The following is a 24,071-nucleotide window of genomic DNA, read 5'->3' as shown; positions in this document are numbered from 1 at the left end:
GAAGAAAATAACCGAAATCATGACAGCCCAGGTTAGAGGGTTAGAGCAAATCAAGAGTGGGGATTTCAAATTGGACCTCATAAACCGCTTGGTATAACTGTGTATATATATTGACTTATTTTCTAATGTAATAAATACTTTAACAATCTGGAAAAGTCCTGTGAGTGCCTCCTAATTATACTATTTTTTACATTCATGTTATTGGAGTTCCTGCACCCAGGCTGCAGAAATATCTACAAACGTGAGTGCCTTTCCTGTTATGTGATAGATATATATATATATATATATATATATATATATATACACACATACATATATATATATATATATATATATACATACATATATATATATATATATATATATATATATATATATATATATATATATACATACATATACAATATGGACTGTCTATTCCAGTGCTCCAAATGACTTTGTACAACAATGTCAGATTTATCTATTTATCTTATAGATAGTTCAGATTGAATCCAGATATTTCCAGTCATTATTGTTTCATCAAAAGTTGAAGTTAAGGTACTGTTAAAGGTATTAGTTTCTCGGTAGCTGGAGGAATTCCTGTAGGCCTGGATTTGTCTTGGTTGATTGAGGAGTTGTACAATTTAACAAACACCTCCATGGTTTAGACAATGTGAGGAATACAGCAAAGGCAAATAGCAACATTTTGTACTTCCTCATTTTAATGTAATACTGGAGATGTCTGGGTGTCTACAGATTTTAGAAGACTATGGAAACAACGATTAATAATAGAAATAATGGGCGATTGTGCCATGTACTGTTCTTGATATGAATTATGAGATTTGAACTTTACGGTTGCTGTGGGATTCATATACAGTGCTGAGACCAGAGATCCCTAAAGTACTCAGGGGCCTATTTAAGAAGCATCGGCAAATATGATGGTTAGTTTTCAATCCTTCTCGCATTGCTAAGGATTGAACTAACTTTCATATTTGTTAAAAAACCTTCACACGAACAGCAGTTCTGAAAAACTGCTCTTCCTGTGAAGTGCAAAACTTACCTTTCACTGCCTCTTATCCTCCCATGCGATGCCGACTGCAATGATGTTTCTTCCTTGTAATCTGTGTGCGCGTGCGCCGACTGAAAACCTCGGGCGCACAGAGATCCTGGACTGCAGGAGGGTGAGTCATGTGACAGGGAGGGATCACATGATCCCTAAACACATGCGTTTTGCAGCTCTGCTCTTCAGAGCAGACCTGTTTTCAGTGAAAGTTTTCAGTTATGTTAATGTACACCAGCTTGAGCTGGCGTACATTAACATGATTGAAAACTTAGTTTCGGTCATTGGTACATAGCATTACTGAGCACTCCCCATACACCATTATATATATAAAAGTATAAGAGATGCAAAGTAGCAGATATCTGAGATACCTGCTGCGTTGCTACAATGATACATACCTATTTAGCGGTTAATCCCCGAAAATTTAACAGAGGGGAAAACTTTGATAAATAGCCGCCCCCAATGATGAAATGAAAATGGCCAAGAAACCCTGTCAAAGACTTTCTGGGCCTGATTCATCAAGGCACACATTGTGAACGCAAGCCCTGTTCCGTATTATTATAACCATGTATTCAGGTTTTGTGTAATCCAGAATTCATCAAAATACGTGTGCAGTTGAAATCGGGGGCAGGTCTGCTGTGCTATACTACACAAGACGCTGCAGGATCATAAATTCGCAAAAGAACGCAGAGGAAAAAAGTGTATTTAATTAATGTCACCTGTTAATAACATAGTCATTAATGATAAAACAGTTATAAATAAGTTTGTTGTTTTTTTTCATGAAATACTACTTTTATTTGGATGTTGTTAATGACTAGTGAGCATAAAACACATTTTTACAGTTGCTCGTAACGGCAAACACATGTTCTACTGGTCAGGACTTAGACTAGACCTGTAGCTGGAGCAAGAGATATGGCAGAAAAACAAGTAAGTTTGAGATGCCCAGAGCAAGATTATAACCCTCCTGGTGTTGTCATCGACCTGGCTACGTATGATAAAGCCCGTCTGGTCATGGATACTGTTCAAATGATGCTCTAGCTGTTTAAACTTTTGGATATAGTTTAGGGTAACTTAAGTTGTGCAAAATTAATGTTGGGAAAAATCATGGAACAGTGTCAGTACTTTTAATTCATGCTGCACGGATATTCAAACTAACATAAAACTCAATTTATTCTACTATACTTGTCTACCGATCCTAATTTCTAGGACCAATCCAAAATGTTAAAGATTTGTCCCTGGAAAGTCCCCCTTTTTCAGTACTAACCAACTGCACAGATTTCTCTTTTACTGCATGTCAGATGTAATTAATTCAACCTATTCTTATTCTGTAGACTATGGCTAATTATGTAAGAGTAGTATCTAGAATGCTATAAAAAAAACATTATAATCAAATTCAGTAAACATAACATGATTATTATCCTTTAGATAGCACCAATCATACTATACAGCACTGTACAGACAACAAATCATTCACATCACTCCTCATTGGTGCTTGGAAACCCATACAAACATCCATTCTCCACACAGGAAGGGCATTGGTTGGAATTGAACCAAAGACCACAGTATTGTGAGGTAGCAGTGCTAACCATTGTAGTATACTGTCCTGCTCTGAATCATCAAGAAAGTATTGCACTTGATACGCTTAAGGTCACAGGAACCTGCCACAGTGTATCAGGAATTGTTTTATTCCGGCATTTCTGTTTTCTTTGAAACCTTTCTTAATTATAGTTCAGTATGTTCCTTGTTCGTGCATGTGCGCGTAGTGTGCAGCAGGTGGCGCTGTGAAGGACAAGCTTCCTTGGGGTTGGTTTCAAGCCGCTCTATATGCCGGAAGCTGAACGTTTCTACCATTATGGCGGCGCCCATGGCCAGCGTGCTATCGATGTGCCGGTGTAGTCAGGAGTACGTGTAAGTGACAGGATGAAGCGTAAAGCGCCGGTACGGGATGGGCCGGTGCAGATGAAGAAGCTCCAGCTGTCGGTGCAGGAGTTTGTGCAGAAGGCAGAGAGCGGCGGCTCTGCAGCTGGCCCGCAGGTGTCCGCAGCATACCCGGGGACTGGAGGCAGAGCCAAGAGCCGTAAGGAGCTGAGGAAGGAGAAACGCCTATCTAAGAAGATCAGAAAGAAAGCATACTATAAGCGGAAGTACTTAGAGCCACAGGGGCCACAGACGGCTACTGTCATTGGAGAGAAGGCTACTAAGAAACCAGCAGCAGATGGACTGAAGGAAATAGATGCGAAGAGACCAGCAACAGATGGACAGGGTCCCAGGGATAGACCATTGGTAAAATTAGCAGGGAAGAAAGCACCAGCGGGAGTCCCTGCAGAGTCCAGCAAGAAGAAGAAGAAGAAAAGGAGCAGAGAGGAGACTAGGAGGAAAGCTCTCCTAGAGGCCAATGAGAAGGAAGAGAAGGAGATTAAGAGACTCGAAAAGAGTCTCAGGATGAACAAGAGGAAAAATAAGAGCTCCCTGCCCCAGGCATTCACCCAGGATGGGCTGGATTACATCCTCGGGGTGCTGGAGCCAGGGGGCTCTGTGTCAGGTCTGTATGACCAGGAGGATGAGGAGGCAAACACAGCAGACAAACTACATAAACTATCTGAGAAAGTGTTCCAGGAGGATGATAGTGAGGAGGAAGGTGATAATGATAATGTGGAGGACGATAATTTTGGGGATGACGATGAGGAAAATGATTTGGAGGATGATGATTCTCTGTCTGAGAAAGATACAGCCATGGGCCAGGAATCGGATAACTCAGGAGAGGAAGAAACTGCTGGTCAGGAATCGGAAGATGCTTCTGGTGAATCAGACAGTGAAGATGTGGCTAATCCATCTGTCATTAACCAGGTATGTTGTTTCAGCTTGTTTGTTTTTTATTCCATGTCTCTCCTTATTTTCATTTTTTTATTTATCTTACACCAAAGCTTGACAAATCCACCTACCAGGTCACAATTAAATCCTGGGGTGCCCTCCATGAATCGGGACATTAGTTCTTCTGTTCTGAGATCTTCTGTGTCACTCTGTCCTCTGAGGGGGACAGCTCGGTATACATGGCAATGAGCTCTTGTCTGTGACTGCTAACACTGACATCTAATTAGGGCCCAAAGTACTGTGCACGTAGCCAAATTTAAATTTGCCCAGAGGGGAGCTTATCACAGATCAGTTTCTCTGTGATTAAGCTGGCTCGGTGGAGGCGTTTTAGTACTTGGAGGTGAATGATCTTTGCTTAGTTCCCCTCTGAGCAAATGCTCAAGTGTGGCAGTGGGTGAAGTTAAAAATAAAGTATGCGGTTAATGCCGGAGAGAGCAAGGCTAGGCACACGCTGAAGAATTTTCCGACTGACGTGTTATCTACAATGATTGTACCTATGACTGAAGATCCGATCGCTTGGGAGATTTATGCGTACACACTGACACGATTTACCTTCAGATCTGTGCTCTTCATCCGGTCCTCTAGTCGTTTACAGAATGACCGCACAATACTCACTCATTCATTCCTGTCAGACTGATTAAAACCGCCATTTTATAGCTATCCACATGTGCGAATTTCGTTCGCTTCTGTGACTCTGAAACAACATTTTCAGTTTGTACAGAATGTACAAACAAACTATTCCATCTACAGCTCTCTACATTTAAGTCACTGGAACATGTTCATTGCCGACATGAACTGAAAAGACCATCGGGTATATTTACTAAACTGCAAGGTTTATAAAAGAGGAGATGTTGTTTATTTAGTACATTATACAAAATGATAACTAGAATCTGATTGGTTGCTATAGGCAACATCTCCACTTTTTAAAACCCACAGTTTAGTAAATATACCCCCATGAGTCTGTAAACTATGGAGATTGTGAGTGCATACACCCTACATGATTGAAATGAGATTATTAAACAGAACGACCAACCAATTTCAACGACAATCGGCACTTTGGAAGGACTGTCGTTCGTGCAATGATTATACACACTAACGCAATATGTGGCCGAGCTGTTGTTTATCGTGTGATTGGCCCAATTAAAAAACCTCTAGTGTCTACCTTGTCATAAGGATTACGTGATGAGTTCATACTGATGCTTAATAGAGCACTTCATTTTGGTTTTTGCAAAGGTTAATGATGCAGAAAGGAGGGGTTCGTTATAACTAAGGATCAAACCCTACCATACACTACAAAAAAAAAAAATAAAAAATATTTACTGTTTTGTTTTTTTAACAAAAGGTGTATCTTGACTCTTGTATAAATACCACATACATACCACACCTTGAAAGTAACAAGTTTTGTATCGGGAGTGCTTGATTATGGACAGTGTCCTTAAATTCAACACTTAATATTGTTGTTTTACAGTGTTCTTTTATTGTAATTTCATTTGGTAAACGTTGGTTTAAAAAATTCTCAATGAGCAACTGTACTGCAGTAATAGCTGTTGTTGTATGTGTATTAATAATTTAAAGTATGTTAGTAACATAATTCAATAGCCACTGTGTAGACCTGTATTTTAGGGTTTGGAACTCTAGATCTGCTGCAGACTCCAAAATATGACATTTCAAGGCTTCTTAGTGCTTCAACATCTCTTCTTAAATTGTTCCCAGCTCCACAATTAAGCTGACCATGCCTTACAATCTGATCTTTTTATTTTAGCAAATTGTTAAAGAATTTATTTGTGGGTGACCTTATGTTCAATACAATCCAATTTAAATGACCAAATATTGACAATTCCATTGGATGAGGTAAAAACTTCAAAATTATCAAATTGAAGTTCGATGAATTGTGTATTGTAATTGTATAATTAAAGTCTAATGATCTTATAAATGTTTTGCTCTGTCAAATAAAAAATCTAAAGTATATAAATGCCATCACTTGTTTGTTTTTTAAGCAAGTCTAAAGACAAAAAAAAAACCAGATTGATACTTTGTTTTCTTCAGTTGTATATTTATATCAATGCACAGAAATGCAGTTGTTGGTTCAGAAACAAAAAACAAAAACAAATTTCGCTTGTGTGGTCAGCTTAAATAGATCAGGAAAGCAACCCCAAAACAGACTGGTAGCTTCAGACAGGGCAAATTTCAAGATGACATAATGGAACATATGACGATGATTCAAGGAATGAGGCTGACGATAGCTATTCCAATTCCAGAATCAGCACCAGTGTATTTAGCAGCAATGTCCACCCCCCCCCCCCCCCCCCCCCCCCTGCTGACATCACTGGTTTAAAATTCTCTCTGTAACACTGTCACACACAATATTCAAGCCGGTGGTTCCCCCTTCCCATTGTCCATACTCAAAATGCACTTGTTTGAGCCTCCACCCTTTGTAATATATCAGCCTGAGCCTACATATATTGCCATGAAACATAGTAAATTGTTTTTGGCATATCCAGTTGAAATGCACAGCATTTTATAACATTGTGCTAGTCTTACGTCAAGGGCAGCTCTCCTATGCAGAAAGTCCAATTATGAGTTCACTGGAGTTTCCGGTGAATGGCTAAGTGTGGTTTTGGGGTCAGTATAAGCATATCGTTATAAACCTCTTGCTATTGACGCTACTCGATGGTGGACCTGTTCTTAAGGTTCACAGCCAGTGCAATAAAGAGCCGGCATGGTAGCAATCTCTGTTCACTAGCCTCTACTTTTTCCAAAGAGTGGTAAGATTAGAGTGTAAGTGAATGGATGCCAAGCAGCCAATTAAGAGGTGTCGTGGAAGCTTTTTTTTTTTGTAACCGTTTCTCATTTTGTTTAGGTAATTATAGAAGTCACAACATAGTAGTTTGCTTACAAAAGATTGTATTTGGATTAATAGGTATAGAAATACTGTATATGTACAATGTGATGTTTGTGTGATGGATTGTTTCTAATATGTGTGTTATTCTCGACGGTGAGAATAACTACACAAAATCCCAATACAGTGTACCCCTAATATATTCCTCCTTCTATATTGCAAAAGAACATGATAAAAATGTTCAACTGTTCAATATGTATAAGTTGTTTGCTCTACTTTGAGTATTGTACATGTGATCTGTTACATCCTTTCTTCAAATGATGTAAGCCTGTGGTTCCCAAACTGTGCATCGTGGCTCCTTTGGGTGCCGCAGCGATCTCGCAGGGGTGCCGCGGTCAGGGCCAGTGGTAAGCAAGGTGGGGGACTACTTGGTAATTATTTTGGCTTAAGGGTGCCTTGAAAAAATTATGGAGACCTTAAGGGTGCTCGAACTGAGAAAGTTTGGGATCCACTTGGTAAGCTTTTCCTCACCAAAAGGGGGTCTATCCCTCTAAAGTTAGGAAATATGATATGACAGTCTACTGCATATACAGTCATTGCAAAGAATATTTGTGTGCTACCTCTCCCTCTGTCGCTGCCACATCCGCTCTTCTACTTATCTCTCCCTCTGTCGCTGCCACGTCCGCGCCCTTACCTATCTCTCCCTCTGTCGCTGCCACATCCGCGCCTCTACTTATCTCTCCCTCTGTCGCTGCCACGTCCGCGCCCCTACCTATCTCTCCCTCTCCCTCTGCCACGTCCGCGCCCCTACCTATCTCTCCCTCTGCCACGTCCGCGCCCCTACCTATCTCTCCCTCTGCCACGTCCGCGCCCCTACCTATCTCTCCCTCTGCCGCGTCCGCGCCCCTACCTATCTCTCCCTCTGCCGCGTCCGCGCCCCTACCTATCTCTCCCGCTGCCGCGTCCGCGCCCATACCTATCTCTCCCTCTGTCGCTGCCGCGTCCGCGCCCATACCTATCTCTCCCTCTGTCGCTGCCGCGTCCGTGCCTCTACCTATCTCTCCCTCTGTCGCTGCCGCGTCCGTGCCTCTACCTATCTCTCCCTCTGCCACGTCCGCGCCCCTACCTATCTCTCCCTCTGTCGCTGCCGCGTCCGCGCCCCTACCTATCTCTCCCTCTGTCGCTGCCGCGTCCGCGCCCCTACCTATCTCTCCCTCTGCCGCGTCCGCGCCCCTACCTATCTCTCCCTCTGCCGCGTCCGCGCCCCTACCTATCTCTCCCTCTGCCGCGTCCGCGCCCCTACCTATCTCTCCCTCTGCCGCGTCCGCGCCCCTACCTATCTCTCCCTCTGCCGCGTCCGCGCCCCTACCTATCTCTCCCTCTGCCGCGTCCGCGCCCCTACCTATCTCTCCCTCTGCCGCGTCCGCGCCCCTACCTATCTCTCCCTCTGCCGCGTCCGCGCCCCTACCTATCTCTCCCTCTGCCGCGTCCGCGCCCCTACCTATCTCTCCCTCTGCCGCGTCCGCGCCCCTACCTATCTCTCCCTCTGCCGCGTCCGCGCCCCTACCTATCTCTCCCTCTGCCGCGTCCGCGCCCCTACCTATCTCTCCCTCTGCCGCGTCCGCGCCCCTACCTATCTCTCCCTCTGCCGCGTCCGCGCCCCTACCTATCTCTCCCGCTGCCGCGTCCGCGCCCATACCTATCTCTCCCGCTGCCGCGTCCGCGCCCATACCTATCTCTCCCTCTGTCGCTGCCGCGTCCGCGCCCATACCTATCTCTCCCTCTGTCGCTGCCGCGTCCGCGCCCATACCTATCTCTCCCTCTGTCGCTGCCGCGTCCGCGCCCATACCTATCTCTCCCTCTGTCGCTGCCGCGTCCGCGCCTCTACCTATCTCTCCCTCTGTCGCTGCCGCGTCCGCGCCTCTACCTATCTCTCCCTCTGCCACGTCCGCGCCCCTACCTATCTCTCCCTCTGTCGCTGCCGCGTCCGCGCCCCTACCTATCTCTCCCTCTGTCGCTGCCGCGTCCGCGCCTCTACCTATCTCTCCCTCTGCCGCGTCCGCGCCTCGGCAGTTTCTTCTGTAGTGTTTGCCCTTTCGCTGCCGTAACATCTGTAGTGTAGTCTATCACAGTCATTACTATAGTCATTTCTACACTAATCTCCCTTCCTTGTTAGCAGAGCACACTCTTATATGAAACTACAATTCTGTTGTGTACTAGATTATAACACATGTTATGGTAGCAAATAACCAAATGTCAGGTGACCTATTCATTTTGGTTTCATTCTAATTTTGCTATATTAGTGTGAAAGGCATGTACTTCGCTAGTTTTGTAGTTTGGCTGTATTAGTGTTGGCATGTATTTGTGTTACCATTTCCCTAAAAGTAAGTCCTTTTATTTTCTTTGGGTCCAGTTTATCTGAGTAAGATAGAGCAGTTCTCTTCTTCTGTCTCTTAGAGTGCTCCAAGTCTGGGCAGTAAGTACATCCCGCCGCAGCTGAGACAATCTGATGCTATGGATGCAAAGAAGAGGGAAGAACTGGAGAGACTGAAGAAAAGCGTGAAAGGATTGATGAACAGGTATCACATGACACATCCACCTAAATAATAGTGTCCTTTATCGTGAGTTGTGTGCTCTGTCTTGGCTCCAGGCCTGGAGTGCATCAACTACTTTATACTTCATATTTTTAATTGACAGGATGAAACTCCATGAACTTTAAATCACTCACAAGCTTCAGCTAATTAATTTACTCTTGTGTTTTGAGCGGATGCTGCAGGTCACTCACTGCGTGATATATGGAGCTCACCCTGTGCAAGTTGGTATTTTTCTTTCTAGCGCACCTTGTACTGTATCCTTCTGTAATTATAGTTACATGCTATATAACTATATATTGCTAATATAGTTTGTAATTTAATGTTAATTGTCTGGTTATAGATTGCCTTCATATTCTGCTGCAGAAACACAAACATAATACCACCAGTTACTTTATAGCAAATTACAAAGCCCATCAAGGTTGTAAAGGGTGAGAAGGGCTTTAGTTCTGCCTTACACTACTGATCATTTCCCAAATCCTGTCTCCAGTCCCCCGACTTATATATGTGATGGAATCCTCTTTAAAGCTGGTTATCTCACCAAATTAATTTATCTTCTTTTTTTTGTTGTACAGTTAACCAGACAGCAAATCCAGTACTGATTAAGCAGAGGAAATTATATAATAGGTCACCTCCGTTAATGATACAGTGTAGTGTGCTGTCCTTGATTGCTTTGTTGTCCTATAATGTACTGCTAATTATAGGATGTGCTAATATATCACAGAGACAGGAGAGCTGCAAGGACACGTGAGTCTGCAGACTGTCAAATTGTTTCAGCACTTGAAGCCCCAGTTGTTTATGTGCATAAGATCGGGCAAAAACACTACAGTCTACATGTTGGTACTTCCTATATTGCATCTCTCAGTGATGATAATAAAGGGAAATAAGATTCACTGTGCACGTGCTGAAAAAATGATTTACAAATGTTAGGAAAGTCAGTGTTCAGATGCAATCCCTATGTAAGCAATGTTATCTGGTCATTTGTTCATATTTACATGATACATTAAAAGTAAGGGAATATACAGGCTTTTCACATTAAGTTTTGTTTAATTTGTTGCTGTGCGTGCGCCCTCCTGTAACTTTTATTACTGATGAAAAAGCACATAAGCTATAAAAAGCAGTGTATTTAGTGAAGGACACAGAAGGACTGATGATGGGGAAACTATTTTCAATGGACTTATAAATGTATTTGGATAGATGATGGAATGTAAAGCATTGTAATTGCGTATTGCTTTTTATGTACAAATTATTACATTGTTTTTCTGTGATATTTTTCCACTGCTATTGACTATAGGGTGAAAAGTAGTTTATTTAAAAGCTGCATTTGTCACAGTCATTTTTCTTGAGATTTGAATATCTTAAAGGAGACCTCTTATGTGGTCATGTGATGTCCTGTTTGCTCTGGAGAAGAACATTTTATTCAGAGAGCTGCTCATGCACAATGCACTCTGCTCGGCAGGTTCCCTCCATTCTTTATATAATTTTTTCAGCCAAATGTACTTTTCAAGACAAAACTAAAAAATTGTATTTCATTGCTTTCAAACAATCACTAATTTGCATGAGCCATTGGTCAGTGTTCTCTAGATGGAGCCATGGGTAATATTAATACTGATAGTGCAGTGTGCCCAGTACTGATTGACCTCTTCTGTTCTCTCTCCTAGGCTGAGCGAGCCAAACATGGCATCTATCAGTGGGCAGCTGGAGGAGCTGTACATGGCCAACAGCAGAAATGATATGAATGAAACGGTAGCCGGCATCGTGCTCAGCGCCTGCATCACTCCAGCTATAATGCCAGACCGGCTGATGATGGAGCACGTTCTCCTGATCAGCATACTGCACCACAGTGTGGGGATTGAGGTAAGGGGATACATGCTTCTTGTCCTGGTAACAGGCCAGAGCGATTAATCTGTCCTTAAAGCTGCGCTACCACGTACTAACCTTCATTAGCCGGCACCATTTGCCCATGTGTGTGGAGGGGGTTTTATCTCTTAATTTCTGCTTGTGACTGGTACTTCACCTCATTTCCCAACTGTGATAGTGTAGAAGTGACCATCCATACTTATTTCCTAATGGCTATTCTTCAAATATCACAGAATACTGTTTTCATTTTAGTTTCATTTAAGTGTAACTTGCCAGTATGTGAAAACGAGTTTTATAACATTCACTAATATGAATTGACACAGTTAAGTTGTTGAAATTACAACACACAAATATGAGGAAATGTATTAATATCGTCTTCATCAATTTTCCTTTCCTCCCTCCAGCTTCTTACAATAGGATAGTGTTGCACGGAAGCTTTGTGAAATGTGCCTAAACTGTAAGAGCCTGGCACGTTTAAGATGACTTTTAGAGTGCAGTACAGCATCAGAACAAAAATATTTAAAGAATACTGTGTCTAAGGCTAGATATCCACTGGCGTTAGAGAAACGCCAATGACACTGCATAGCAAATGTTGTTTACAAGTGATGTAGAAACTACCACTTGTAGTCAGGGGTACGGTGGGCTCAATGGAGGGTTTGGGAATGCAAGTAAATAACTGTAAGTGCAAGGTGGTATGGGGTCCCATGTCTAATTACAGGGACACTAGCAGAAACATAATTTTTTATGCGAGTGGTAAAGGGCCAAACACTTCACTCACAGTTTCCCTCTCCACTTCCCCACAGTCATGCAAATATGTGCGTGTGGCTTACACAGATATTCATTTTACTTCATACTAATGTAGCATCATATTATACCAAGCATATTTTAGCCGGCAATCACATGCATCTTAGACCAAATAATTTTAATATAAGGCCAGCATTAAAACAAACTTCCTGCGAGACGGCTCAAGAAACCTTTTGTAGTCTTAGGGAGATAATCTGGTTCATTAACTTAATCTTGATCTCTTCTTTACCAGGTGGGGGCGCACATCCTGGAGTCAGTGGTGAAGCAGTTCCACGACCACCATAGAGATGGCACTGAAAGTAAAGAGTGTGATAACTTGATCACCTTCATCGGACACCTGTACAACTTCCACGTCATTGATTCCTGCCTGGTGTTTGACATCTTGAAGATGTTGGTGTCCACGTTCACAGAGAGGAACATAGGGCTGATCCTGCTGCTGCTGAAAAATGTCGGCTTCTCCCTGAGGAAGGATGATGCTGTGGCCCTGAAGGAACTGATCTCCGAGGCCCAATCCAAAGCCAATGCTGCCGATAAGACCCTTCAGGATCAGAATCGCGTAAGAGCCAGTCATTGTTTCACAGGATGTCCAAGATTTCCCGTCTAAAGGGATGTTTATAGCAAAAGAGCTAACAAAGTGAATATTAACAAGTTGAAAACTGAGTGTTTACACTATTATTATAGGGATTTTGATTATTGTGTTCTTGTTTATGTTTTAATGTTAATCTTATTATTTAATTGGAAAGTCTAAGTGGATCTGCAACTTCTTACAGCATTGTAGGTGTCCGTAAAATATATTCCCTAAGGATTTGCCTAGTTGTTTCACATCAAATGACCGATTTAATAGTGGGATACAGTCCCACCCCCAAACAGACACGATAGGGAGGCATTCCCAAAACTGCTATGTAAAACTGGACAGCTCCACTGAAATCTACATAGACTTGGCTGTATGTGGGGAGTGAGCTTTTATAGTTACTCACAACTCACAGCTCCAGCTTCTAGTTCTTGTATCTATGTGAGAGATAAATACTGTACTTGTCGGGTAGAGTGTAATCCAATTAATTGGTGAAATGCACCGAACAGGAAGTGAAACCTTTGTGTTTAGGTGGGACTATGTAAATAACGGTTAAGTATTGCAGATTTGGACAGGCCCTTCAGTTACAAGTTTATCAAATTAAATGGCATTAGCAGATGCAACAGCTTTTCTGGTGAATTCCCCCCAAAAATGTCTGTTGTATACACCACTGAATAATAATTTTTATTCTTCTTCCTCTTAGTATTTTTACGCAGTGCTATACAGAGTCTAGTTATTAGAGGACAATAACTCACACACAATATCTAGAAGACTTGTCCACTTGGACATCCCACCTTGTTATCAGCACATACCTATATGCAGCAGTTTGATGGTTTGAGTTGCTAGGAGTCATATTGCGCTTCAGGTCACAGGACAGGAGGACCGAGAGGTCTATTCACTGTCTGTCCATCTCTATTAAAGAAGACTGAGGGGGGGTCTCCTTGTGCTGCTTGCTCAGTGATATGGCTCATAGCAGCTCCCAGATTTAGGTAACCAAAAGGAGGGATCCTCTCCCTTCCCTTCCCCCCTCCATAACTGCTATGTCTTGTCTCAAGGAAGTTTCATACAGTGGACAACCCTTCCTAAGTGTCTTCTTGTTTTGAGAAGTATTACAGATACACATTTGTGAATATTGCAAAATATATTTTCATTGTAAATCAACATCAGTCATTTTACGTTTGAAGGGACTTTGTAATAGTTTCCCTGGCATCAGTCTGTTTTTGTTTCTGTCTCCAATTCTAGGTTCGGTTTATGTTGGAGACCATGCTAGCGTTAAAGAACAATGATATGCGCAAGATACCAGGTTATGACCCCGAACCAGTGGAGAAACTGCGTAAACTCCAGCGCTCTCTGGTAAGAATAATTCATCGGCAGAAGGAGACACTAATGTAATCTGAATATATACTGATGTATAAAGTGTTGAGCTTAAATTAGACACTCAGCTGTTGTGCTGCCCCTGATATGGGATGTAACTGGGTTTTGTTATTGGATTTTTTGCCAACATGTCCAGTCCCTCTGAATCACTTCTTACTGCCATGTACTAACTTATTTTGTAGCGATACGTATCTCTAGTGCCGTGATGAGAATCTAATGGGTCGGAGAGCAGTGCACAAGTCACCAATGGAGAGGGGTTCATTAAGGGGGTTTCCTACCTTCAGACGAATACTATAGCTTACTTTATTTCTTGGTTCATTTTTTTTTTATTTTTTTTATTGCCAGTGCCCTTTATGTATTTCAGCCAGGCAAGTTGGTTTATTTACATTGCCCTTGCTTATGACAAAAACTGCTCTGTAGATTCAGCTCTCTCAAATGTAGCTCAGCTCTTTCATGTCCATAGTAGAGACTTAGTTGGCAGCAATGTGCCACTGGACATCACCGCAATGTCTGGCTGAGCACATTGCTGGACATTACGGTAAGGGATCTCCTCTTACTTTTCTTCACACCTCTATGGGGTGCAAGGAACGCTGAGCCGATGTTCAGGCTGGAACCTCTGCTCAATGTGCCTCTGTGGGTTGTTCCAGAGACACATCGCACTGGATTGAATCTACACTAAAACGATTTACCTGTCTGGAGTTAAAGGCTTTCGTAAAAAACACAGCAGGGTAAAGGAATAAAGTTACAGGAGGATATATTATAAGGGACATATAAGTCAAGTAAAACAATTATGGTCAAGATAGAAACAGTTTAAACTGTCGATAATGGGTTTTTATTAATAATAATAATGTGAACTGTAACATCCATCACAGTAAATGACAATGGGGAGGATAAACTATTAGGACTAAATACAATAAAAAAAAATCCTTTTGGCAAAATTAGTGTGGGGAAGTTACACTATTAATCACTCCTGCGTAGTGTCAACAACAATTACTCATTTATTTATAGCACCTACATGTTCCACAGCTCTGTATGACGGATAATGATGTGTTAATCCGACAGTTGCTCTATTGTGTATTAATGAGGATGTTTTAGCTGTTGAATACAGCATTTCTTGTGTATTGTAAATCAACACATCGCTAGTTCGGATCAAAGTGTATTGCTGTGTAGAGGTCTTGACATGTTCTTCTATGTGTTCAGGTTCACAGCAGCATGTCTGGCAGTGACACTCGGCTCCGTGTATCCCTGGAGAACCTCTTGGAGGCAGACAAGGTTGGAAGGTGGTGGATTGTTGGATCATCGTGGAGCGGAGCACCGATGATTGGCCAGTCATCCGCCAAGATGCCAGCCCCGGGAGTTGGGAAGGTATTTATGTTTAGGTGGCATTCATCTCAGATGGGAAACATGATCATAGTATGAATGTTGGGCTATTTCATAAATATGGATACGTTTCTATATTTTAACTTCTGTCCATAAAATTACAGTTTCATATGAAATGGGAAACCTCAACAAGGCAGTTATCAATTTAGCACCTGGAGAACGGTAGTTTCTTCCTGACACTGTAATGGCATTCAGACTACTTGCCTGGAGCAGTCAACCCAACTATGACATTTACTAGTTATAGCTGCAGACACAGCTTCTTGCAAGAAAGGCATACGGTCCATTTTTATTTTCAATTCGCCCCTCTGGTATCACCATCTCTCTTGTCAGGTGGTCTCACCAGTCACTCATAAAGTAGAGATATCACTGGCAATGTGCACAAACTATATAGATTGTGCCACATCTGGAAATAAATTACACCCACGTGTGTCATTATGTTTGTGTTTTAAACTCCTGAAGTGATATCTCTGATCTGCAAGCAGAAATTACAGGAAAGGAAGGAGTCTGTTTGTTGGTCAAATCGTATGTGTTCATCTGAAACCAAACCGTGCTAAAACCTTTTGTCTGACACCCAGGAGTCCTGGATAGGATGCATACCTAAATATAACATCACTCATTCTGCTACTTATTCCTCTTATACAGCTGAATATTTTGCTGTACTTTCCCACTTTACTACACAGCTTGGTTATTTATGCGCCATTTAATTTGTAATTCCCTTTGCTTTTGATGTTTATTTTACATTACGATTTATTGGATGATATTCTGAGAAGTGCACAACAGAGAAACACAGAAAAAATAACACAATATTTCAAAACAACATTGTAACTCCCTGCTTACGTAGAAGATGGGCGCCCTACACTTCAAGGGCTTCAGCCCTCCAACCTTCAATTGGGCTGCACCTCACCCTTAATCTCAGTGATAAGTCAAAACAATACACTTAAGTGAAGACACCACAGATTCCACATGTACTCCAGGATACGCTTCTGTTTTCCACACACGTCTCTGACTCCACTCCCCCCACACTGTATTTGCCAAAAAACCCCATCCAGATCCTCTGCAATGCCAACTCGCCCTGAATGCTCCCATATGACATTTAAAAGTGTATTTATCCTAAAACACCTCTCATACCTACCACAGTCCTAAAATATCCCTCACTGCCCCCTCAAATTCCCCATGTCCCTCAGACTCTACATCAAATGCTCCTACACCCTTCATTGGGAGTACCAGTGAACCAGCACTAATATAATAAATGATAAAACCCTACCTTACCTTGCTTTAATGAAGTAAGCAGGATTGGCACAGCTCTAACCTGCAAAGGATTGAAGGAGACCACGTGTTGGACTGTACATCCCTTCGTCTCTGACCTCAGATGTGTTGCTGGCACTGTGTGAGCTCCCTGAATTGTCACATGATGGGAAACTCTGCTGCTGTGGGCAAATAATATGATCAATTTCCTTCTTATTCTCTACTTTATAACCAGCCAAGTTTAACCCGCAGCCCTGTCTCTCGTTCAGTGAAGCTCAGTGGGCTTGAAGCAGAGCTGAGGGCTGCTGGTGAAGTCTGTGTCACCTGTTGCCCATCACTGATATAGGATATAAGGAAAGCTGGTGGTCAGAGAAAAATGCTTTAAAATACTAATAAACCAGAGACTGGTTTATTTATTTTTATATCTTTTTTTTTTTTTTCTGCTCTTGGTGTGTTTCCTTTATGCTAAAATTATTAATTCTCTAAATCATGGCACATTTCACTGGTAGTAAACCTATATCCTCTTTAAAACTACATTCCTTCCCATGAAGACAACAAGTAATATCACTAATAAACATATCAAACCTACTATAATGAAAACATTTATATATTTCAATATTTTGGCAGAAAAAAAATAACACACATTGCAAAGAGATTTTTGGTACCGAAATAATTTAAGTTATTATGGAAATTGTCTGTTTGTAACTCTGCTCCCTGCATACCCCTTGAATTGATCCCTGTGATGATCATTTTTGCTTCAATGCGTAACTTGTGTTTATATATCTTCTGTACTGTGATTGAATAGTTTCACACTTGTCAATAAATTATAGACCCTGACTTGGACAGAAATAATCTGCAATCTTTTTAAGTATCATGTTTTTTAAATTGCATAATGTTTATAGGAATGGTGCGATGTGCCGCTTTGTTTTTAAATTTCATTTAATGTATGTACTCTCTCACTAATGCAGTCAAAGGGGAAAAATTGTGTTCATTTTGAAACCTCATTCTTTGATGCCATATTTCCTTCTCGTGATGTAATAGATATATAATGTGTGTAATATCGTATCTATCCTCTTTCCTAAGCTCAGTGCAAAGATCATGGACCTGGCTCGCAAACAGAGGATGAACACTGATATCCGGAGGAATATCTTCTGTGTTCTCATGACCAGTGAAGACTATTTGGATGCTTTTGAGAAGTTACTGAAGTAAGTTATAGTGGAATTAGGACCATGAGTTACCATTTCTCTGACTGCATAATACACAAACAACATATATGCAGTTAGAATTCTGCAACGCTTAAGACCCTTCTGTATAGCACATTATTTCAGGGATTGTATCATCTTACGTTATTAGCATATCTTTGTTCTCTCTCTTCCAGTTCTCTAGCTGGCCGCTCATCTATTGCAGAATGAGAGGCTTAGGTTAGAGATGGAACAGTCTTTTGCAAAAGAAAGGATAGTTTTATTGGGTGAGAATTATACAGATCACTATCAGTCTGTACTGAGATATTGACAATTAGATACATCCTTATTTAATCTTTAATGGAGCCTGATGTGTGGAAAACAGATTAACTTTATGATGACATGTAAATCACTTTATAACTGCCTCCTCTGGACACACCGTGTGTGCCCTGTTCCCCTAGATTGGAGCCCAAGGGGCTGCTCCATGCAGCCATTTTCCTGGTGCTTCTCTGTTTCTTCCTCAGGCCCAAAATGCAATCACAAGAGAATACGGCTTGTGATTGGTCCTCGTGCTGACCCCACCTCCTCCCTCCGCATTTTACACATAACATGCTGAGCTTTATTCAGTCACCGGAGTTACAGAACTGACAGAGCTCCAGGAAGCACTATTACATGTAGCAGCCCCTGGGGCACTGGGTAGGAGGTCGGGGCATGTCAGGAAAATGTTGTCATCAACATTTATTTATATAGCTCCAGCAAATTCCGTAGAGCTTTACAATTATGGACCAGCAGAGTAATAAAACAATGCTGGGTAATCCAGACAGAGGTGAGGAGGCCCTGCTCACAAGCTTACAGTCTATGGAGAATATTTTCATTGTTGATAATGCAGCTTATACATATGGTAAAAGATGCTCTATAACCAGGTGTATTGCAGTTTTTCCTGTTAAGAATTTTCATTGTTTGTTCTTTGTTCCTCTTTCAGATTAGGGCTGAAGCATCATCAAGAGAGGGAGATTGTCCATGTCCTTATTGATTGCTGTCTGCAGGAGAAATCTTACAACCCGTTCTACGCCTTCCTGTCCAGCAAGTTCTGTGAATACGACCGGCGGTTCCAGGTAATCTGAATGCAGCATTATCCTGTGTCATATTCACCTATACTTCTGCCAGACAGATGCACATGCACCACTAATCCATAATGATAAAAAAAAGTAAAGCTACTCCAGCCTTGATCAAGCCATTTACCATTAATAGTATGGTAGTAATAAATCCTCTATTCTGTATTATCAGAGTGTGTAATATCACTTAACTGCCTATTGTGTTAAACAATTTAAAGGCGCATCAGTTAAAGTAAAATATCACTTGTGATAGCAGCACCTTAATTCTATATAACCAATAATAACTTTGTCTAATACATTATGTCCATAATTGTATATATTGTGCGTTCCCCAGCAGCACAAGCTGGTACAGTCTGCAGTAGTGATAAAGTGTGTTCCTCCTTGTTTTACTTTTACTAGTTTCCTTCTCATTTAGCAGTTCCCCCTCTGCCTGATTATTGATGACCCGGTTTATCCGGCTCTGTGTTCTTTTGTATGATTTTTCAGATGACCTTTCAGTTCAGTATGTGGGATAAATTCAAGGACTTGGGAAGTTTGTCCACAACCACATTGTCAAACCTCATCCATCTATTGAGTCACCTGATTAAAAGCAAGTCCCTGCCTCTCTCTATATTTAAGGTAAGGATCAGGTCTGATAGATTATTAAGAGTCTATATTTACATGTGTGTTGCGTACTGGCTGTGATCTGAGTCTTTAGTCTAGGCTATAAATACATTTGGTGACTGATAATCTTGTCTATTTCTTACTGACTTTGATAGATGCAGTAACAATATTGGTAAATGGATTCTTGTTTTGGTGCATTAAGGACAAGGTATAGTGTCTACCTTGTCCTTAATAGGCCTGATTTATGTCTAAACGGAACTTGTACGTAAGTTGCGTTTTAAAAAAGGGCATGATATGTTAGCATAGTTACTTCCGTATTCAAATCCAAGCGTATCTCCAAGATATGTTTCCATTTGAATCTGGTTGGAAGTACGTTCTGCCTACACAGTACTTGCTGTACGTAGAAATAAAGAACAGACTGCAGTATACACGCGTGTGTAAGTACACTAAAAGGTCACATCAGAACACCCGAAACTTAATCATGAAATAACTGTTAATAGTGTAATTATTTATAGAAAGAAATATTTATTTTCAAATATATATTTAATATTTTTTACATTATTTACACACATGCTTTCCATGCATACTGTACATACAATATGTTTTTATAGCCTATCTTGGGTACATACAGTTGTTCTGTGATGGCTAGAGGCAGCATAAGTGTATTTGTTAATACAAAGACTATGCCATGTCGGTCATCAGTCGGCATTTACACCAGCCCTGTAGTGGGTGCAAAGGATATGGGTGAAAACAAGATATGTACAGTACTTATAGCAGATTGAAGTTCTGTGTTTGTTGTATCTGGGCTGGAACGCCCTGAGCACGCCCTTGCTGTATCTACGCCCTGAGCGCGCCCTTGCTGTATCTACGCCCTGAGCGCGCCCTTGCTGTATCTACGCCCTGAGCGCGCCCTTGCTGTATCTACGCCCTGAGCGCGCCCTTGCTGTATCTACGCCCTGAGCGCGCCCTTGCTGTATCTACGCCCTGAGCGCGCCCTTGCTGTATCTACGCCCTGAGCGCGCCCTTGCTGTATCTACGCCCTGAGCGCGCCCTTGCTGTATCTACGCCCTGAGCGCGCCCTTGCTGTATCTACGCCCTGAGCGCGCCCTTGCTGTATCTACGCCCTGAGCGCGCCCTTGCTGTATCTACGCCCTGAGCACGCCCTTGCTGTATCTACGCCCTTGCTGGACCTACGTTCATCCTTCGCTCCCCTCCCCCATTCTACCTCGCAGGTCTAAGGGACTCTTAAGTGTCACTTGTGTTTGGACATGAATCACATGCAATTGCGCTCATTGGTATAATGTCTGTTTCAGAGCATGCGCGGAGCTTTTTCACACAAGCGGACGTCCCTCCGAACATGAATCGGGCCCTTTATCTGGGCACAGTGCTGTCTTTGCAGCTCTCACTATATTTATTTATATTCATATTTATTATTTCAATGATTACGTTTGATTATTTCTCTTGTTAAAATTCTGTTGAGGTGACCTTATTCTACAGATCATCTAAAGCTTATGTTCTGCTCCCCAATTCTAAAATTTAATATGATGGCTTTATATATGTTTTTTTTTTTTTTTTAAATTACATGCATATAAAAAGCATCTCTTGTAAATACAGTCCACCAATCTGCATATTTAACTTCCTTCTCCAGGTCATAGAGTTCAGTGAGCTGGATAAGATTAAAGTTTCCTTCTTGCGTCAAGTTCTTTCCAAACTGTTGATGGATGCTGAAGCAGATGATCTCGCCCTTCTATTTGGAAAGTAAGTAGTTTCAGAATCTGCTTAAATCAGAGCACCAATAAAACACTTACACTCCACTCTCATATAAAGAGGCCTCTTATATATTAATGTCTCTATGGGGGACTTGTATATAAGTGAAATAAAATCTGCAGTGAGAAGTGGAGAATTTGGTCATCTTGACTACAGAACTCTCAGAAAACTCCGCTTTCTACTCCAGGTATTCCCAATGCTTCACATATGCTCTTCCACTGGTTATCGGTGAGCTTTATTAGTATTGCTCTTGTTATTCCGAGAGCACATAGGTCTTTACCACTTATGTGCAGTTTATGGGCCATTGGTTATCTTTATTTTATAGCACTGGTGAGTTGTTAGGAGTAACATGTCTGTGTCCTGTTTTCTCCTTTTAGGGTCTCTGATAACGCCAAACTGGGAATGCTGCGTGAGGGCTTAAAACTCTTCATTTCACATTTCCTGCTAAAGAACATCCGAGCTCAGAAGACTGCAGAAGAAGCTGATTTGCTCAGTCATAAAGCAGATTTAGCAGTCAAAGCTCTGGAGGCGAAGGATAACAGACTACGGCTATAGAGGTTTAATTATATTAATGAAATCTCTGGTCTGGTATAAATAAGCAATTGTATGGAGAGCTGCATCATTGAAGCTGCAGGGTACAGAGGAATTTTATAAGAATTCTTTGTATACTCTCCATAAGTCCTTCAATATTTACATAGTTCAGGAACAGACTCTATCCCATGTGGTTGTTTCACCACAAATGATGCATGGAATTTATGTTCTTGCTATATTGGAAAGTTGTTCCAGTGTATAATACACTTTCCTCTCCTATCATTTTCCTCCCTTCAAAATTATTTTACTGACATAATGGGGTAAGTAAAACAATTAAGACTTCCTGGTTACAGACTTCCTGGTAACAACCCTTTTGTACTACTTACCTAGAGTGATTCAGCATGAATATATCTCTGCTAATCGCAAAGACTATTTTCTTTATTTATCAGAGTATCAGCCCTGCAAAGATGAAAGTTTGACAGGAGTTGATGTATTACCATGACGGTAATGTTTTCGTGACACAGATCTTCAGTGAAGTTTTATAACATTTGAACAAGTTCAATTTTTATAACATTACTGTGCAATAATGTTTTACATCTCTTGGGCAGGTCACACATGTATACATTACCATAATATGGTAAACAAATGTAGTTTTGTTGCTGGCCACTAGATGGTGTTGTGCCCAATAAAGCTATTGTTTTGTAACAGTTTTACCACTATGTGGCTGGTTTTAATTGAAATCTCCTGTTAATGTTTTTTTATTATTATTTGTTTTTAGCTTTTATGCTACAGTTTTGCTAATGAATGACAAAAAAGCTAAAAATGAATGGGGTGGGGCAAATGGTATAATTATTCAATTGTAATACGCTGGTAAACCCCTCATTTAGAACATGATTTTCAAGGGAATTTAGTGCAAAGGGAACTAGCAGCGTCTACCCGACTGAAACAAAATAGCTTACTCCCTGTGACTAGTTCAAATTGTCACAGTTCTCAAGTCCTTAATTGTTAGACTGGAAGTTTATCCTCCTGTGTACTGAGATGTGTTACTTGTCCTGCGCACATGCAGATCATCTACAAACCTGCACTCGGGGGATTTATGCATCCCAAAGCCTGAAATATGCAGTCATGGAATGTTTGTGGAGAAAGAGTAGTGTCCCATTCTGCCTCCACAAGATATTGAATAAGATGGTTTTTAAAGTTATTTTTCATTAACCTGTTGTATATATTTCAATTTAAAGAATAATTACACCTATAACTGAATTAAATTTTTGGCTAGAATATCCTAACTAAAACCTGGTCAAAAAAAGATGACTTGGGGTGCAGCGTTCTAGTGATTTGTCAGGTCCCCCAAAGGCTTGCACCCGTCACTGCTCGGCTTGCTCATGCACACTCTCATGGCAACTTTGAAAAATACCAGCCGGTAAATTTATCAAGCTGCTGATTTGAAATAGTGGAGATGTTGTCTATAGCAACCAATCAGATTGTAGTGATTTATTTAGTACATTCTACAAAATGACAGCTAGAATCTGATTGGTTGCTATAGGCAACATCTCCACTTTTTCAAACCTGCAGCTTGATAAATTTACCCCCGGATCTGTACAAGGTGGAGTCGGGGGGGTTGTGGTCTGCTGGATTACATAAACCTCAGACATCTGGTAATTCATCTTTGGCACCTGACCCCAAGTATTGGGTCAATTTATGCTTATTTATTCCTTTACTGGGTTACGATGCTCTTTTATCCCCAGTAGTTCTGCTGCCTACTGATCTATCTATCCAGTCATTACACTTTCTGCTCCCAGTCCCGGCTGTGTGTACCTCTGACAGTATTTTGGTTATTAGTTGTTCTTTTCAAAGGTTAAAGAGTGCCCAGGCCACAAGGCTGCAGCACATTTTCTAAGTGGTAGTCAGTCTTGCAGGCTCATTTTAGAAAGGTAGCCGAGGATCATTGTGCCTTCTCTTCTTAGCAACTTCTCTCTCTGGAAGGTGCATGGATGGCTAAAAGTTTCCTTATCATTTTCTTATTACACAAGCAAAGAAACGGCCACACTCCAATGCAGATCGTTATAACTTCCACATATAGTTTTAACAAATAAAAGTAACTAGGCAGCATTTCAGTGGAGCACCTCCATTTCCAAGATATTTCTCACACCCAAGAGAAAAGAAATCCGTTTAAATAGCAACCAGAAGTGCCAGAAAATTTACGCATGTTAAAGTGAACATACAGGTTCATACAAAATATTATATACCAGCGAGCATACTGATTTATGTGACATTGCAGAGTATAACAGAAATGTAACAAT

General features: G+C 41.4%; 1 protein-coding gene across 1 annotated transcript; it reads left to right on the top strand.

Moving 5' to 3' along the window:
• Positions 1-2,876: 2,876 nt before the first annotated feature.
• On the top strand, positions 2,877-22,484 carry NOM1 (nucleolar protein with MIF4G domain 1). The gene is made up of 11 exons (XM_075212119.1): positions 2,877-3,886; positions 9,207-9,328; positions 11,002-11,197; positions 12,237-12,560; positions 13,818-13,928; positions 15,150-15,314; positions 17,658-17,779; positions 18,738-18,870; positions 19,357-19,488; positions 21,122-21,231; positions 21,618-22,484. Exons 1-11 carry the CDS (start codon positions 2,960-2,962, stop codon positions 21,793-21,795), a joined length of 2,520 nt encoding a protein of 839 aa, XP_075068220.1. The 5' UTR covers positions 2,877-2,959; the 3' UTR covers positions 21,796-22,484.
• The last annotated feature ends 1,587 nt before the right edge of the window (positions 22,485-24,071 follow it).

The sequence above is a fragment of the Mixophyes fleayi genome, chromosome 5 (genome assembly GCF_038048845.1).
Source record: "Mixophyes fleayi isolate aMixFle1 chromosome 5, aMixFle1.hap1, whole genome shotgun sequence".
NCBI classification, from domain to species: Eukaryota; Metazoa; Chordata; class Amphibia; order Anura; family Limnodynastidae; genus Mixophyes; species Mixophyes fleayi.
The sequence above is the reverse complement of the archived record's forward strand: the minus strand, read 5'-3'. Positions and strand labels throughout refer to the sequence as shown.

Bases quoted from the DNA above. Each gene is read 5' to 3' on its own strand.
- NOM1 (XM_075212119.1), top strand. From the start codon at position 2,960: ATGAAGCGTAAAGCGCCGGTACGGGATGGGCCGGTGCAGATGAAGAAG. The intron at 9,329-11,001 runs GTATCACATGAC...TCTCTCTCCTAG, and splicing joins GTGAAAGGATTGATGAACAG to GCTGAGCGAGCCAAACATGG. The intron at 11,198-12,236 runs GTAAGGGGATAC...CTTCTTTACCAG, and splicing joins ACCACAGTGTGGGGATTGAG to GTGGGGGCGCACATCCTGGA.